The sequence below is a fragment of the Oncorhynchus gorbuscha genome, unplaced genomic scaffold (assembly GCF_021184085.1).
Source record: "Oncorhynchus gorbuscha isolate QuinsamMale2020 ecotype Even-year unplaced genomic scaffold, OgorEven_v1.0 Un_scaffold_1707, whole genome shotgun sequence".
NCBI lineage: Eukaryota > Metazoa > Chordata > Actinopteri > Salmoniformes > Salmonidae > Oncorhynchus > Oncorhynchus gorbuscha.
Window position 1 is genome coordinate 33700 of NW_025744864.1, and position 18739 is coordinate 52438.

The 18739-nt window shown below is 40.7% G+C and overlaps 1 protein-coding gene across 6 annotated transcripts in view; it reads left to right on the forward strand.

The window, feature by feature from the left end:
• LOC124017305 overlaps positions 1 to 12225 on the forward strand; it is a 26853-nt gene extending 14628 nt beyond the window's left edge. For 4 of the 6 annotated variants that reach the window (XM_046332560.1, XM_046332559.1, XM_046332562.1 and 1 more), the window contains one exon: positions 9953 to 12225. In XM_046332560.1, the coding sequence (XP_046188516.1) occupies positions 9953 to 11463 (1511 nt within the window). In that variant the 3' untranslated portion in view covers positions 11464 to 12225. Of the gene's footprint in view, positions 1 to 8160; positions 9541 to 9692; positions 9759 to 9952 lie in introns of those variants that run through there. The other 2 variants (XM_046332564.1, XM_046332563.1) reach the window with 2 other exon arrangements.
• The last annotated feature ends 6514 nt before the right edge of the window (positions 12226 to 18739 follow it).

The following is an 18739-nucleotide window of genomic DNA, read 5'->3' on the forward strand; positions in this document are numbered from 1 at the left end:
GTAGGGAGGCAAGCAGGCCAGAGGTGGATGAACGCAGTGCCCTTATTTGGGTGTAGGGCCTGATCAGAGCCTGGAGGTACTGAGGTGCCGTTCCCCTCACAGCTCCGTAGGCAAGCACCATGGTCTTGTAGCGGATGCGAGCTTCAACTGGAAGCCAGTGGAGAGAGCGGAGGAGCGGGGTGACGTGAGAGAACTTGGGAAGGTTGAACACTAGACGGGCTGCGGCGTTCTGGATGAGTTGTAGGGGTTTAATGGCACAGGCAGGGAGCCCAACCAACAGCGAGTTGCAGTAATCCAGACGGGGAGATGACAAGTGCCTGGATTAGGACCTGCGCCGCTTCCTGTGTGAGGCAGGGTCGTACTCTGCGGATGTTGTAGAGCATGAACCTACAGGAACGGGCCACCGCCTTGATGTTAGTTGAGAACGACAGTTTGTTGTCCAGGATCACGCCAAGGTTCTTAGCGCTCTGGGAGGAGGACACAATGGAGTTGTCAACCGATTTAAAACATTTCATTGTTTTACCTCAGCCTGCTATCGTTAGCTCACTATTCAGTACCCACAATGCCTATGGATAGAAACCGTCTCCGAGCCACACAGATGTGTGTGAGGCAGTATGGTGGTCCCTCAGTTCTCGTCACCCTCTAAAAGTTTCCTAAGATTGATACAACAGAATGGCATAGATATTTATTTTTAAAATATATACTTCTGACTGCATCTTTATCATTATTTGTAATGATTTCAGCTCACAAAACCACTTGAATAGGCATGAAATGTCAAATTAAGTACAATAGGCCTAATTCAACAATTGAATAAAAATAATCGTTTGACAGTAAATGTTCAGTTTATTGGCTTTTATTTTCATTACAGTAGTGGTTTTGAATGTATTAAAATGAGAGTAGACCTAGTGAGTTACGTGGAACTCGATCGCTCATTGAACATCTGTGTGGAACGTTCGCAGCTGAAGCCACACAGACACCTTTGAAAAACATTCACGATTTTAGTTTCATATTCAACTTATTATACTGCCAATAAATTCCCAGTACTGAAATAAATCTGACAATTGCAATGATCTATTTATTATAGCATCCTCTTAGAACAAGAATCACTGTGCTGTCAATGTTTTTGATTATGTCCAAGTAGGAACATAGCTACAGGTATTTTGACTTCTATACTATAATAGTAGCAGTTGTGTGTGTTTTCCTGTCGTGCATTCGTTTGGAGTCGACGCTAATCCCACAATATTTTGGTTCCATTTGGTATTAGCACCGTCAATAGGGAAGTGACATGCCTGATGCCTAAATTAATGTTGTCGACCAAACACATTTCAATTTCACTTTTGAAATACAATAAATAGCCTGTTAATTTGTCGACAAAACAAGTTAATAAATGATATGTTGGCTTCACGTCTCCAACTCAACCAAAAATGAAAGTTAAAGAATGGAATTAAGCCAGTGTCTTAGATTGAAGTATCCAAGCAGTAAATATATCCTTTAAAATGTTGATACTTGGTTGCTTTGTCAACCAAACACAATTCAATTGTACTTTTGTAATACAGTAAATAGCCTAAAGTTAAGGCTCTCTTACAATCTAATGTAACAGTACTTATTCAACCTTAAAATAAGTACCAGATCCATGGCCACATTTTGAGGTTACTGTAACTATACATGTATTCATTCATCCTGTCTTATGCCACATGACAGGGAGAACTGTGAGGAAATGTTTCCATTAGTCAGGATCTGAGCTACCGGACATTTGTACAGTAATCTAATCAGACCTACATACTAAGGTCCAATATTCATCCTATGTAAAACTTCTAACAGGTAGTTCCATTCTATGCGGTCAAAAGCTTGTTCCGCATCTAATGATGCCACCACTACAGATTCTTGGTCATTCTCTACATAATGCATAATATTAAATAATCTTCTGATATTATCAGGAAATGAGCGGTTTCTTACAAAGCCTGTTTGGTCCATATCAACCAAGTCCGGAAGAACCTTATCCAGTCTAAGAGCAATGAGTTTCGCAAGAATCTTATATGAAGTGTTCAATAGAGATATTGGTCTATACGACCCACCAAGCATAGGCTCAATTAGTTTGGGTAAAAGGATCGATAGAATTCAATAGGGAATCCGTCTAACCCTGGTGATTTTCCCCCAGCAGTGTTGAAAATGGATTCCCTAATTTCCTCTGATGTTATCTCTTTCTCCAAGTGCTCTCTATCCTCATCAGTTAAAGTTTGTAAATTGGGTTTGTTCAAAAACTCATGCATTGTGGCAGGGGCATCCCCTTCAGACTTGTACAATGTTTCATAAAACTCCCTGAAGACTAGATTCATTTCCTCAGGACTGTGAACAACTGTGTTACTGGGTAGCTTAATAGAGCTAATAACTCTACTAGCATCCTCTCTTATCTGCCAAGGAAGCAACTTTCCTGCTTTATCTCCATGTTCGTAGTGGTTTTGTTTTGTTCTCCTGAGAGTATTTTCCACTTCATGGGTCATCAGGGTGTTATATTCCAATCGCTTTGAGTCTAATTGTTGTAGAGTTGAGTCGTCAAATGTTACACTATGTTCATTTTCCAGATCTGTAATTTCATTCTCCAACAAATCTACTTGAGCCTTTATACATCTGACAAGCATCTGAACTAAAGGATATGCATCAGATATGCAAGGAGAGCTTCTCATAAAATTAGGGAGGAGGCAGAGTTGTTATTGGTGCTAAAAAAATGAAATGTTACAAATGTGGGACTATTTAGTAAGTATGTACCAAACCTCCATCTTCTTGAGGGTGGCTGTGCTCTACAAACTGGTACTGAAGCCAGCAGGGCAGAATGATCTGATATACATCTTGGTAAGTACTTACACCCCGTAGTTAAACTTCCCCAGGCTGCAGGAATAAGTTATACGTCTCTTCTAGAGTAATTGTTATGGACAGGGGAGTAAAATGAGTATTCTTTAACCTTTTGGTTGTGAAATCTCCAAAAGTTTACGAGTCCAAAGTGTTTCATTTCTGCTTTTAACATTTTAGCTTCCTGTGTGAGGTTGATACTATTAGAGGAAGATCTATCACTGGAAGGGTCCAGTACCAAGTTAAAATCCCCTGCCATTATTATCTCTGATGATGGGCACATTAACTTCAAAAAGATGTCTTGGTAAAATGTAGGATCATCATGGTTAGGACCATACACAACCACAATGGTAAAGGGCTCAGTATTAATGAAACCTTGAATGGTCACAAACCTTCCCCTTTGTCTTTATTCTGAGATTGTATCTGAAAAGGGCAATGCTTATTAATGAGTATGGCCACCTCATGCCCGAGATTTGAAAGATGAATAATGCACTTGGCCCACCCACGCTCTTCAGTTTATCATGCTCAGCGTCAGTCAGGTGTGTCTCCTGAAGAGCTATATCAACCTTATGCTGCTTTAGATCATTCAGAATGCGTTTGCGCTGACTGGGCATTTAGTACCCCTAATGTTAAGTGTCACAAAAGTACAGTTATTAGGTGCAGACATCTTTAAAGAAAATAAGAAATAGGGAAAAGGAAAGAAACAAAATTGCACTGAGTGTATACAACTTGTACAAAATAAAATTATGAAAGTTTAAAGTAGTAAACATCTCTTGAGCTAATACCCTGACCCTAACACAAACCCACCCAACCCCCTCCCCAACTGAGGGAGTGAAAGAATCCATATCCTTAGATGCTAGTCTTTAAACTAGATGTACCTACTATGCACAGCATCGCTCTAATTAGGTACATTCTAAATTATATGTATATGGAATTAGAAGTACATTGACTGTTCCTTGTAGCATAAAAATGTTGTTAGTCAAGTAACAAAATAAAATGTTATTATAACAATAATGACCGGACTATTTAGCCCCACTTGAGCATGTCTCAACAACAACAACAAAAACCTTGTGTGCGTTCATAGTCACCAACAGAGCCTACACGCACACCCAAATGTCAACCAATCGGCATTCCCCAATGCGCCCTGAGACCTGTGCCGCGAGGCGACAAAACAGATGACCACAAACGCACCCCAGCAGGTCAGGAAAAGAGACATCAAGCTGTGATGTATAAATAAAAACCTTTAACAGACGATAACAATAATCTCTCATAAAATAGGGACAAGTAGTTAAACAATCACCATCCTCCTGAGTTCACTGTCCCCCCCAAAATATTATATATATATACACACACACCCACACACACATACACACACGTATGCACATACACGTGTAAAGCTGTCAGCTAGTTGGCAAATAGGCGGCCAGCGAGTAACTTATCCCTGTCTCGGTATCAGTAACGCTAGCATATATCTCTATCAATAAACAAGCAAACAAACGTAATAGTAGCTAAAATTCCCTGAAGTAATATAAACATAGTTAGGCTTGAAACCATGTCAAAAGCCACATAACTATTTAACCAAACCCGACTGGACCTCTCTGCATAAATTAAAGTATACAGAAAAATTGTAACTACCTGGCATAGTGTGGACGTATAGTAGCTAAAGCTACAACCTTGTACACTTAGCGAGCTGGCTAAGTAGCACAGCCAACATTAGCTAACATCCAACTTTACCTCGCTAGTCATTATCGCGTTAGCCATCTAGCCAGCCATCCAGCCAGTCGATCATATGAGTAATTTAGTTGTTTCATCATGTGCTAACAGTTCAATATCCACTGTATCCAAGTTCAAAAGACAGTTCCTCGGGATGTAGTAGACAAGTCAGGAAGTTCTTTCCTCATGTATGTTTAAGCCACCTTCACAGAGTCAAATGTGCGCTCACCATTCTTGGTTTCGATCCACAAAGTCACTGGGTAGCTCAGGCCGTATGCCAAGCCAGCCTGACGTAGAAGTCTCTTCAGTGGGGAGAAAGCCATCCTCCTCTTGTGTAGTGTGGGAGAAAGATCATGATTCTGGCATCTTCATACTTGAGCTCTCCCTTTGCTCGGGCAGCAGAGAGGATGCGAGCCTTGTTCTGGTAGTGTAGAATTGTAATGACAAATGCCCTGGGTGCAACCTGGCCAGGCAGCCGCCTCCGTAGGGTGCGATGGGCCCTCTCGATCTCCAGTGGGTGCGCGGGAGGGGGTAGATCCAGAATTTTGCGAATCCATTCCTGTAGAAAGCAGATCGCGTCTCTTCCCTCCACGGCCTCTGGAAAACCTTGAGGTCTCAAATTCGATCGCCTTTGGACATTTTTGTAATAATCCAATTTCTCCTCGAGTTTAGAGATGGCATCTTCTCACTTCTTGTATTTTTGGTCCACTTCCTCGTGGACGTCCAGGATGGCAGCCTGGTGGTCAGCTTTGTCACTCGTCCCTTTGTGACTATCTGGTCTTCGTGGAGTTTATCGACCAGTACATCAATTTTGCTGAGGTGTTCAGAAAGTGTCTCTTGGATTTTTGTTATACCCTCGTCCATCTCCATTCTGAACCATGCTGGTGCTTCTTCCGAGTTAGTATCTGCCGAATCCGAAGAAGGGCTGTCAGAGAGGGGCATTGTTCCATGCCTTGTCTGACGCTTTGACATATTGGGCATCTTTTAATTTGGCGATACAATAGATGTTTTAACTTCCAACTCACTATTGACAAACAGGTAAACCGTATCAAATGCCTTAAAAAGGTTTGAAAGTTTGAGGACGCTACGCAGACACGTCTTGTTAGAGCTTAGCCATTTCCGGAAGTCTCAATTGTCATACTTGAGTAAAAGTAAAGTTACCTTAGTAGAAAATGATTCAAATAAAAGTGAAAGTCAGCCAATAAAATACTACCTGAGTAAAAGTCTAAAAGTATTTGGTTTTAAATATAGTGGAAGTGATTAGCGAGTACACCAGATCAGAGGCAGTAGGGATGACCAGCGATGTTCTCTTGATAAGTGTGGGAATTGGACCATTTTCTGTCCTGCTAAGCATTCAACAAGTAATGAGTACTTTTGGGTGTCAGGGAAATGTATGGAGTAAGTACATTATATTCTTTAGGAGTGTTGTTAAGTAAGTGTAAAATATGTCAAAAACATAAATAATAAAGTACAGATACAGTACTTTAAAGTATTTTTACTTAAATACTTTATATCAAAATAAAGCACACTCCATATATAAAAAAGTTATTTCAGTGGTGTAAAGTTTTTAAGCAGATTAAAAAACACTCCATATATAAAATCCCATATGTGTGTTATTCCAAAAAAAACATGAGCTGGTGCACACCAGCAAAATGTGTTTGTGTAGGGAAATAAACGATAAACTATCAAAATAAAGTCGCTCACTCCAAAATGTGCAGATAAACTATGAAAGTTTCTAAAATCATCCTATGGAAGAGATACATAGATGATGTCTTTGTGCTCTGGGAAGGAAGTCAGCAGGAACTAAATGAATTCCAAACTCTACTAAACGAGAGCTCTGAATACCTCAAAATCACCATGCAGACTGATGAGAGAAAAATACACTACCTGGACTTATGGATCATCAAATAGAATGATGCAGTACACACAGACTGCAATACCTTGCTATGTGTAAATAGTATGCATCCCTTCCCCTCAAGAATGGTCTACCATACAGTCAGTTATGTAGGATTAAACAAATCTGTGGCCACCAGACAGATTTTGACAGCAATGCTAAAAAAATGACAGATCAATTCAAAATGAGAGGCTACAAGGACAAAACTCTTGATGCTGCAACGATGAAAATATCTCAAAAACCAAGAGAGGAATTACTTAACTCAACCAAGGAAGAAAAACAACGCAACCATCTTTTGCACTAAATACACCAAGGGTTCGGAGAAAATGAAAGCAATCCTGAAAAAGGACTGGCATATTCTGCAATAAGACAAAAAAAATAATTGCACACCTTCAAGGAATCCCCGCTGGTGGTCTATAAGCGTGGTCACAATATTGGAGATAGCTTGGTGAGATCTGACATGCCCCCTGAGCTCACTCAGACACTCTTGACACCTATCCCAAATGGGAACTACAAATGTGGATCATGCGCTCAGTGCAATAGCATTATAAAAACATCCTTCTTCAGACACCCACATACAGGTTGAAACATCCCTGTTAGGGGTAATCATCTCATGCAAGACCACGGGAGTAATCTATCTCATCATCTGTTCATGTGGAAAAGCCGACAAAGGGAGTCTTACAGAATATCCTCTCTAAAAACATTGACCCCTAGTGGTCTGAATATTGACTTTGATCTCAGGCCCTTATGAACAATTCCTTCTTTTATGAACAAGTCTTATAAATTGATATAATCTTTCTACAGCTTATTAGTGTACACCTGATATGTTCCCCCTGTTGATGATGCTCATTATAGATTAAGGTTGAACCAAAAGATTACATGTTACAAATATGAAATGAAATACGAAACAATTAAATATGTGAAATTGAATTAAACAATAATGTATGTGGATGCTAATATGATGTACTATATTCAATGATGTTTCTATACGATAACAATAGCCTAATATATTTAATATGCCATAAGCGATTGTTTTTTAAAAACATTTTCACTAATTAATTCGAATTAACTTAATCATTATGGCACTAATTGCAACGTTTGTCTACATAACCTGGTTCAAGTATTCATGACATGACCCTGAAGAAGGAACAGTGATGCAAAAACATTGGTAAATAGCCAATACATTACTGGGACTTTATATATGGAGTGTGCAACATTCTTTATTTTGATATAAAGTATTTAAGTAAAAATACTTTAAAGTACTGAATCTGTACTTTATTATTTATGTTTTTGACTTATTTTACTTTTACTTAACATTTCTAAAGAATATGATGTACTTTTTACTCCATATATTTTCCCTGACACCCAAAAGTACTCATTACATTTTGAATGCTTAGCAGGACCGAAAATGGTCCAATTCCCACACTTATCAAGAGAACATCCCTGGTCATCCCTACTGCCTCTGGTCTGGCGGACTCACAAATCACTAAACACAAATTCTTTGTTTTTAAATGATGTCTGGGTATGACTCTGGCTATCTGATTTGCTTAATTTAAGGAATTTTAAATTCATACTTTTACTTTTGATACTTAAGTATATTTTAGCAACTAAATTTACTTTTGATACTGAAGTATGTTTAAAACCAAATACTCTTAGACTTTTACTCAGGTAGTATTTTATTGGCTGACTTTCACTTTTATTTGAGTCATTTTCTACTAAGGTAACTTTACTTTTACTCAAGTATGACAATAGAGTACTTTTTCCATCACTGGTTATTTACATTTGAGACATTTAGCATACGGTCACACTGGTCACCCGTGGGAATCGCACCCACAACCCTGGCGACTAAACCACACTGTGCTTCATCAAATAGCAAAACCAAATTACTTGGTTTGAAGTTGAGAATACGTTAAAAGTACATGGTGCAAGTCATCAATGTCGTTCGAGATTCTACAATTGTGAATATCTCCACAGATCCGCCACAACCTACAGTAGGCATGCTGTCTTGAACATGCACGCTTTGTATGATGAACATTACATAGGAATAAATGTATAGTTACAGTAGCCTCAAAATGTGGCCATAGATCTGTTACTTATTTTAATGTTGAATAAATACTGTTACATTAGTTTGTAAGATGGTTATTTATTGTATTTCAAAAGTAATATTGAATTGTGATTAGTTGACAACGCTTCCAAATTTCAACATTTTAAAGGATATATTTACTGCTTGGATACTTCAATCTAAGAAACTGGCTTAATTCCATTCTTTCACTTTCATTTTTGGTTGAGTTGGAGACCTGAAGCCAACATATAATTTATGAACTTGTTTTGTCGACAAATTAACAGGCTATTTATTGTATTTCTAAAGTGAAATTCAAATGTGTTTGGTCGACAACATCAATTTAGGCATCAGCCATGTCACTTCCCCCATTGGCTGGCGGTGCTAATACCGAACGGGACCAACATATTGTGGGATTAGCGTTGACTCAAAACGAATGCAAGACAAGAAAACACACACAACTACTACTATTATAGTATAGAAGTCGAAATACCTGTAGCTATGTTCCTACTTGGACATAATCAAAAACATTGACACCACAGTGATTCTCATTCTAAGAGGATGCTCTAATAAATAGATAATTGCGATTATCAGATTTATTTGAGTACTGGGAATTTATTTGTCGTGCATATATGCTGATAAATTGAATATGAAACTAAAATCGTCAATTTATTTCAAAGGTGTCTGTGGCATCAGCTGTGAACGTTCCACACAGGTGTTCAATGAGAGATCGAGTTCTACTAAACTCACCAGGCCTACTCTCATTTTAATTAATTCAAAACAACTACTGTAATGAAAATAAAAGACAATAAACTGAATAATTACTGTCAAAGTATTGTTTTTATTCAATTGTTGAATTAGGCCTATTGTATTTAATTTGACATTTCATGCCTATTCAAGTGGTTTTAACAAACTTTTATGATGTGGATGGCTGCTATGTCATAATGTACATGATGTCATAATGAAGCATTCTCTTGTTAAAATAGACATTTCATAGACAGGTCATTGATGCTCTTCCATATCTGAGGTAGGACCTATAATTTAATGAAATCATCTCAAATACACTACTTTTATCTTATGACAACTTTATTTGATCAATAACTGTAAGAAAAACTGTTATGTTTTGTGATTTGTGACAAAAAAAATGTTTAAAGTAGGTATTGTGTTTCTGTTTTCAAGAATATACTGTTGAAACTGTATAGTCAAATCCTACGTGTGCAAATTATCTGGAAGTCCAAATTGAAGGTAAGCCTTAGTCTGTGAATCTTTCATTTTTATGAATTTGTGACCATTTTGGCAGGAATTGGTATGTCCTTTGAAAGCGGAAAAACATTAGTTTATAATAACAACTTTGATCAAATTCTATTGTAATATATGTCATTTATTCTATATTCTTATTCTCAAACATGTTGTTTGCTCTTCCACTGTGACTCTCACAGCCATGAAAGACAGAGGGAAGTCCAGGACTAGGACACAAAAGACCAGTCAGAACAGTTCTGAGAACAGCCTGACAGACATCCTCAGTGTCCGGTGTGCCACTGATATTGTCCTACAGCCAATGCCGCCAGGGAGAAAGAATAGCCGATCCCACTTCCACAACATGGATGTGACTAAAGAGAGGGCTGACATGGGAAGGCTTCCAATGGCCACTCCACCCATCAAGCTCCCAATGCTCACTGTGACCTCTCTCACTGTCCAAGGGAACAAAAACACCCTCAAGGTGCCTCGTCTGCAGCTGGAGGGACAGATGGTTAGCAAGCGTCTGGGTCCGGTTAAAACCAAAACCGGAGGGAGCACATTTACCTCCAGCCACGAGAAGGAGCCAGATGTTAAATCAAGCAGACCACAGACATCAGGAAGCATCCCTAGGTTCCCCAAAATATGCTCCACTGCAGCCAAGGCAGTAGCTTCTTTATCTGGGACTCCATGCAGGCAGTCTGAGATCAGGATCCAGGCCAATCCTCTCCAGAGGTCTAACATCCAGGACCAAAGGCCCCGCTCTCCTCCTGCTCAGGCCAGACGGTCTCTGTCCGACGGCAGCCTCTTGCAGCCGCCATGTTCTCCTGTGGATGTCCTCCAGCCGGAGGTCCAGGCCAGCAGAAGCCTGGCTCGACCCAAGACCGGGATAGCTAGGATAACAAGACATACTGATGGCAGCACTCTGAGGTTCCCTAACCAGACCTTAGATCTTATAAACTCCATGGATGGGAGGGAGAGCACCAATTCCTTCCATGTGCTGCCAACCATTGCAGTGTCAGCCTCCCGTGCCCAGATGGCCATCCCATTGCCTACCCCAATGGTCAGCAATGTGCCTGACCTTCTGGTGCCTACTCCGTCTGCTTCTCCGGTTCCTTCCAGCCAAGTGCCTGCCCCACCTGCCTCCGCAGTGCCAGCCCGGCCTGCCAACTCCAGATCACGGCGTGTGTCAAAGAGGATCCAGCTCTTACAGATCCAGTCTGCTATGCTGGACCAGCAGCTACCGGAACAACTGGGTGACAAACAAATCATATTACCCTCTGAGCCCCTGTCCTTCAGTAGCACTGAGAGGTTGTTCCTCTGTGGTCCAACTTTAGTCTGTGGAGATGATGGCTGTCACCCCCTGACCAGACCTACGCCCAGCCACACAGGTCGCACTGACCACTCCCCTTTACTGACCAATAGGAGAGCCATGCAGGCGGGTGAGAAGTGCCCCTTTGATACCCTCTTGACCCCCTTGGTCCCACTGGCAGAACAGCCTCCTATCAAGCGGGGGCACATGCCCGCCTCCCGTGCCAAGGCAGAGCGGGAGAATAGCCAACAAGGGAGCAGGAAGAGAGTGAAGCCCATTCACTGGGACGTTAACTTTAAGTCTGGTCCTTTCTTCCCAGTGTGTGTCTCTCCATCACTGCCCTCGATCTTGGAGGTGGATGAAGAGTCTCTTTCTGAAGAGATGGAGCAAAGCCAGTTGTAAGGGGTCGCACACACACACACCTTCATTTAATTTTTTACCTTTATTTAAATTGTGAAGTTAGTTAAGAACACATTTTTATTTACAATGACGACCTACCCCGGCCAAACCCTAACCTGGACGACACTGGGCCAATTGTGAGCCGCCCTATGGGACTATTGCCTTATACCGCTGCTCCAATCGGGAGCCCTATTGAGACCTCATGGCCTCCCATGGACCAGAGAGGATCAACCAGCATCATCCCAGCATCTGCCCTGCCTGCCATCCTAGTACCTCCACTGCCCTTTCAACCCCAAACAACAAAGGGCAGGTGACAGAAATGATCCAGCGCCCACCGATCCAGGCTGTTGTGCATGAGCAGCAGCAGCTACTGTCGGAAGTACTGTTGGAACAGACTTTACCTATGAGACCCAACAGGAGTCACAAGCTGTCAAAGTACTTTCATCCCTGGGGTGTGGAGCTTCCCGAACAGTGTTCTCTTCCTGAAAATGGACTGCTTCAACCCCTTAGGAGTATCCAGAGTATCTAGTATGCTGGTGTGATGATAGAATATGTCCCTCAGTATCAACTAGAGATTAATATTAATTCACTTGTTATTCTAGTTAGGCAAATGTTAATTTATCATCACCATGTTCCAAAGAATTCTGTTTCTATAAAGTTTTATTGCAGTTGAAAATAATCTGTGGTGTGTGTTGTTGGTTTCTTGTGAGCTATGAAGTATACCCTTTAAGTAGAATGTTTATTTCTTCATTGGATTTGTTGATTTGTTGACCAAGGAGAAGAGGTAAGTGCTGAGCGGACTAATATAAGTGAAGTTCCGATTCAAATTTGTATTAATCCGAAGGTGGCACATCTGACTCACAATTTAGTGTCATAATTCTTCACGTTTTTAATGTATAGTAACACTAACAAATTCTAAGGTGGAACTATATGTACAACAACATTGGAAATGAGGATCTATCTAAACACAGTGGTTATGAAATGCGAGAATGCTGAACAACATTTTCTGACCAATAGGCTTGTTTGTCGTAATATTTGGCCAAAGGTTTCTTCGCTTGAGTCAAGAGGCCCTGTCTCAACTTGCACATGTAAGGGAAGCAGACCACTGCAGATTTAATACAACTGCTGGGTTACACGATAACCAGGTCTCTCTTGCACAAGGAACCCACTTTTGCAAGAAAGACCTGATAGTGCCACATAACACAACGCTTATATAATTATTCCTTTTAAAATGACCCCATTATCTGGAATAGATGTAGTGTTGCCTTACATTTTCTGAAATGTGAATGACATTTGCTTCGCCTTCAAACTGAGCTTCGTTTAAAATACTGTTGGTTGGACTGCGAGGCAGTGACTATCGTTTCTCTTTTGAACTGAAGCCTGACACTGTACGACACTGTGTCTCATCCTCTGTCATTTGAATAAAACTTCCTCAGCATGATTTTATTCTAACATTACCATTGTTTTTTTGCAACCCTCACAAACAAATGTTGATCCCCATGTAATGACACGTGATATTCCACATGGGGGCATTAAAGGTCTGTTGCGAAAGGAGGTTGAACACCTTGTACCTTGACACCATCTGAATTTACACACAGCCTCAAATATTTAAATGACAGAAAATGTCATATCTGCTCTCACACAGTACATTAATAGATGATGATCCCTTGGGTTTTTCACAGTCCATCATAATAAGTACTTTTGGCAACTTATGTGTTGTTGTCTAAGGTTCATTCCAAAATGCATTATCTCCACCAAAGCCCAAAGCTTACTAGCATTATAAAGATATCCATCAAGTTTAAGAGGTGTTACCACATTTTTGTAGAGATGTATCTGCGGGCCAGTGCAAAGACTCGCATTGCATTGTAAGATTAGTCATGCATCGTACCCAGTTTCTCTTTACAAACATGCATGAGAAGCTATGACTTCGCAGAGCAGTATGGCTGTATCAATTGTTCTAGAACTGGTTCAAGAAAGAAGGTTAGGTTAGTTAGGCTACATGTGATCGTGCGTCACCATAACTGAAACATGGCCTTCTTTCTTTCACGGTTTCACGTCACGTTGCAAGTATTTGCATAAACTGGGAAACATTTGCATACATTTCAATTTCTCTGGCCGGCAGTGAAGGGGTTAATCAGCTGTGTGCTCTCAGTATACCCTCACTAGCAGAATCTGTCTGCCATAGCTTCTGCGCTAATCTTCTATCACAGCACTGAAAACCAGAGGTGTTTCCAGAGGACAACAACACAGAGCTGGTTAGCTTCAAACCAAACCACAGAAGCTTCAAACACAAACCACATGCGCACACACACACACACACACACACACACACACACACACACACACACACACACACACACACACACACACACACACACACACACACACACACACACACACACACACACACACACACACACACACACACACACACACACACACACACACACACACACACACACACACACACACACAGATCTTGGAGCAGTTGACCTCCACAGAATGTGAACATTAGCCACTAATATCTGACATCAGTATAGTTTATAAAAGTGTATCTGTTTGTCTCTGTCTTTCAGTTTCTGTTTAGACTACATCAAAGATAGAGAAGCTGTGCAGCCACACCATGTTCAATCATGTTACCTAATTAGGTAGCTAGCTAGCTGACAATCTGGTTGACCTGTAGCATATAGACATTTGTTAGCACAGAAAGAAAGGGGATTTAAAAATGATTGAAATTCCCCCCACCACATTCTGACTGGGTTAATAACTTAATATTAAGTTAATATGGACCCATTGTCTTAGACTTGAAATCTTGGACCGGGATTCAAACACAGGGACTCTTATTTCAGCCACAGGGACTTGTGACTCGACTCGACTCAAACATTGATGACTTTGACTCAACTCAGAGTTAGCCATAGGTTCTTGTGAATTGCTTTAGTGACTCGACTACAACACTGCTGCCATGACATGGCTACTACTACTGCTACAACTAACAATTCTAGCAAGGGGTATCCCAGCTTGGATACACTTTTCTGCTGCTCCCTCAAAAGCATTAAGCAGACATTTTTATTATATCTCCCAACTCATAACTCCCTGTTGGGGTGAGTCTATCTACAAATAAACGCTGCAAGAAGATAACAACAGCTAACACAGGAAGCTGAAATCCTGGGGTCCGCCTTATGTTCCCTCAGTTCTACCCCATTTTGAACAGATGCTTTCATCCATGACCAGGCCATGTTTTGGCAGTTTTGCTGCACTAGGCAAGACAATTGCAGACATTCTCCAATCCGGCAAAAAAATAGGCCTATAGTGTACAGTGTCGGCCTATAATGTCATTTTATAACTAGGCCTACCATAAGATAGCCTACCATTTTTAAAACATGCAGTTGCGTTGGATTTATTAACCTAGTCCTGATTCCTGACAAAAGCTTATAGGGACTTGTCCTTTAAGATATGAACATCAGTTATCCATCAGCTACCCAAGTTTATTACAAGTTTTCTTGAGGCTTTTTGCAAAGAGATCAATTCTGATGTAACGGCCTACGTCTTCACAGCAGTACAAAGTTGAAATCACTTATTATCAGTACATTTTATTCCATCTTGTGAAACCAGGGTTCTAGTGGAGGGTAAATGCGAATAGGATTTAAAAAAAGGCCTGTTATGAGAGAGAAAGAGAGATGGTGAGAGTAGCTGAGTGCCTATAGTAAGAGATGGCTGTTAATATCACTAGGCTGTTTGGTCTGTGTGCAGGTAGTGAACCTGATTGCTGAGAGGTTAGGTTGCGAGCAAGAATCTTAACCTGCCATAAGCTGCTTTTGTGTCAGCAAGTCTACAGACCATTCAAGTAGCTGCACTGAACACCTCACTAATACTGACTGTGTAAGCTACAAACCCAAATTGTCTAAGGAAATCTAGGTGACTGTCACAGTTTTCGTCCTCTTCGGAGGAGGAGGAGTAGGAAGGATCGGACCAATACGCAGCGTGGTAAGTGTTCTCATATTTTTAATCAAAACTGAACCCTACACAAATTGAAACCGAAACAGTTCTGTGTGGAAAACACAGACACAGAAAACAATCACCGATAACCAAAATGGGGAAAACAGGCTACCCAAGTATGATTCTCAGAGACAACTATCGATCGACAGCTGCCTCTGATTGCGAACCATCCCAGGCCAAACACAGAAATACAACATAGAAAAAAGAACATAGACTACCCACCCCAACTGACCCCCTGACCAAACTAACACAAAGACATAATAAAGGAACTAAGGTCTGAACTTGACAGTGACAGTAATAATATTGCACACATATTCAGAAATCTGCAGGTTTTTATACTACTTCTATATTGCACCGTTACCAACATGATCTTTTTTTTTTACATCAATTAATTTCCCTGTAATCTGCTGAGATTGTGAACGTTTTCAGGCTTTGAAGGGAGTTTTGACTGGATTTACTAGAAATGTGAAATTGACCTGGCAAGCCTGTCTCTGCCTGAGCATGATCACAACAAAAGTAGCTGTGCAGCACGTTTTTTAAAGGAAGAGGAGGATGGTTGCAGACGTTCGCATTCATGCAAGAAGGTAAGCTATTAACTAAACTGTTAACCAATATGTTAACTAAAATTGTATGTGGTTGCATGTGGTGTATTGGCAAGCAATGCATGTTCCATTTGTCTTTATTTGTAATTAATGTTAGCTCATGTATGTCTTTCGGTGGAATCCAACATGCATTGACAATGTCCGAAAGCCGCATTGTATCAGATATACTTCATCATGAGATTGAAATTGGTAGGCTCATCCAAACAATTCATTAACGTGCAATTGTTACTTTGCATGTTTTTACCTTATATTTATTTACTGCTTGCTATTGAATTGCTAAGCGGTTAGCGTGCTAGTTTAGCATAATTGGTCAAAATGTCTTTGATTCAGAATACATGTTTGTGGTTAACCCAATGTTACATGCATTGGAAAATAATATTGCCAGTGTAACTTGAATTGGTTTACAAGCAAGCTAGAAATGCCAGTTCATTTTCATCTGTTTTGTCAAGTCATAAGCATGCATGTGTGCTGAAATATTTAAATAAATCCCCTCATTTAATTATTTTATTTACGTTTTGGCAGTTTTTTTTATCACCCTTTCTTACCCAAAGAGAAATAAGTTGCTAGTTAGTTTGGCTTTGCACTCAAAAGAGTGAATCACCACAACAGGAATAAGGATTGTGTAAAGTGTCAAATTTGGTAGGACTGCCAATTCACATCCCTTCCTTTAGCTATATCACTCATACTGTTTCTCGTTAAGTCCATCCATGAAATCAGATGTGCTTTAGTTGCATCTAAGATGCTTTTTTCTGCAATACAGTTGACCAAAGCTATGCTTGGATACAAGACTGATGACTCAATATCTAGTATTGACAATAGTGAAGATGGTTATGTCCCAGGGCCATCAGGATCATCAGAGGAAGGCAGTTTCTATGAAGAAAATCTGACCGGTATGCCTATACCTATACCTCTGATATGTCAGTGCATTTTCACTCTGTAGTCAAATAAAATGTTATTGGTCACATGTACATGGTTAGTAGATGTTTATACGAGTGTAGCGAAATGCTTGTGCTTCTATTTCCGATTGTGCAGTAATATCTAACAAGTAATCTAACAATTTCACAACAACTACCTTATCTCTTCAACCGATCGCTGCTCACAGCTGCCCGCACGCCCAGCATCACTACTCTGGATGGTTCTGACTTAGAATATGTGGACAACTACAAATACCTAGGTGTCTGGTTCGACTGTAAATTCTCCTTCCAGACTCACATTAAGCATCTCCAATCCAAAATTAAATCTAGAATCAGCTTCCTATTTCGCAGCAAAGCATCCATCACTCATGCTGCCAAACGTACCCTCGTAAAACTGACTATCCTACCGATCCTTGACTTCGGCGATGTAATTTACAAAATAGCCTCCAACACTCTACTCAGCAAATTGGATGCCGTCTATCACAGTGCCATCCGTTTTGTCACCAAAGCCCCATATACTACCCACCATTGCGACCTGTGTGCTCTCGTTGGCTGGCCCTCGCTTCATATTCGTCGCCAAACCCACTGGCTCCAGGTCATCTATAAGTCTTTGCTAGGTAAAACCCCGCCTTATCTCAGCTCACTGGTCACCATAGCAGCACCCACCCGTAGCACTCCAGCAGGTATATTTCACTGGTCACCCTCAAAGCCAATTCCTCCTTCGGCCGCCTTTCCTTCCAGTTCTCTGCTGCCAATGACTGGAACGAACTGCAAAAATCACTGAAGCTGGAGACTCATATCTCCCTCACTAGCTTTAAGCACCAGCTGTCCGAGCAGCTCATAGATCACTGCACCAGTACATAGCCCTCCTGTAATCAGCCCATCCAACTTCCTCATCCCCATACTGTTATCTATTTTATTTATTTTGCTCCTTTGCACCCCAGTATCTCTACGTGTATACTCATCTTCTGCACATCTATCACTCCAGTGTTTAATTGCTATTTTGTAATTATTTCGCCACTATGGCCTATTTATTGCCTTACCTCTGTTATCCTACCTCATTTGCACACTTTATATACAGTGGGGCAAAAAAGTATTTAGTCAGCCACCAATTGTGCAAGTAAGTTCTCCCACTTAAAAAGATGAGAGGCCTGTAATTTTCATCATAGGTACACTTCAACTATGACAGACAAAATGAGAAAAAAAAATCCAGAAAATCATATTGTAGGATTTTTAATGAATTTATTTGCAAATTGTGGTGGAAAAATAAGTATTTGATCAATAACAAAAGTTTATCTCAATACTTTGTCATTGCCAACAAAGGGTATATAACAGAGGTCAAACATTTTCTGTAAGTCTTCACAAGGTTTTCACACACTGTTGCTGGTATTTTGGCCCATTCCTCCATGCAGAGCTCCTCTAGAGCAGTGATGTTTTGGGGCTGTTGCTGGGCAACACGGACTTTCAACTACCTCCAAAGATTTTCTATGGGGTTGAGATCTGGAGACTGGCTTGGCCACTCCAGGACCTTGAAATGCTTCTTACGAAGCCACTCCTTCATTGCCCGGGCGGTGTGTTTGGGATCATTGTCATGCTGAAAGACCCAGCCACGTTTCATCTTCAATGCCCTTGCTGATGGAAGGAGGTTTTCACTCAAAATCTCACGATACATGGCCCCATTCATTCTTTCCTTTATACGGATCAATCGTCCTGGTCCCTTTGCAGAAAAACAGCCCCAAAGCATGATGTTTCCACCCCCATGCTTCA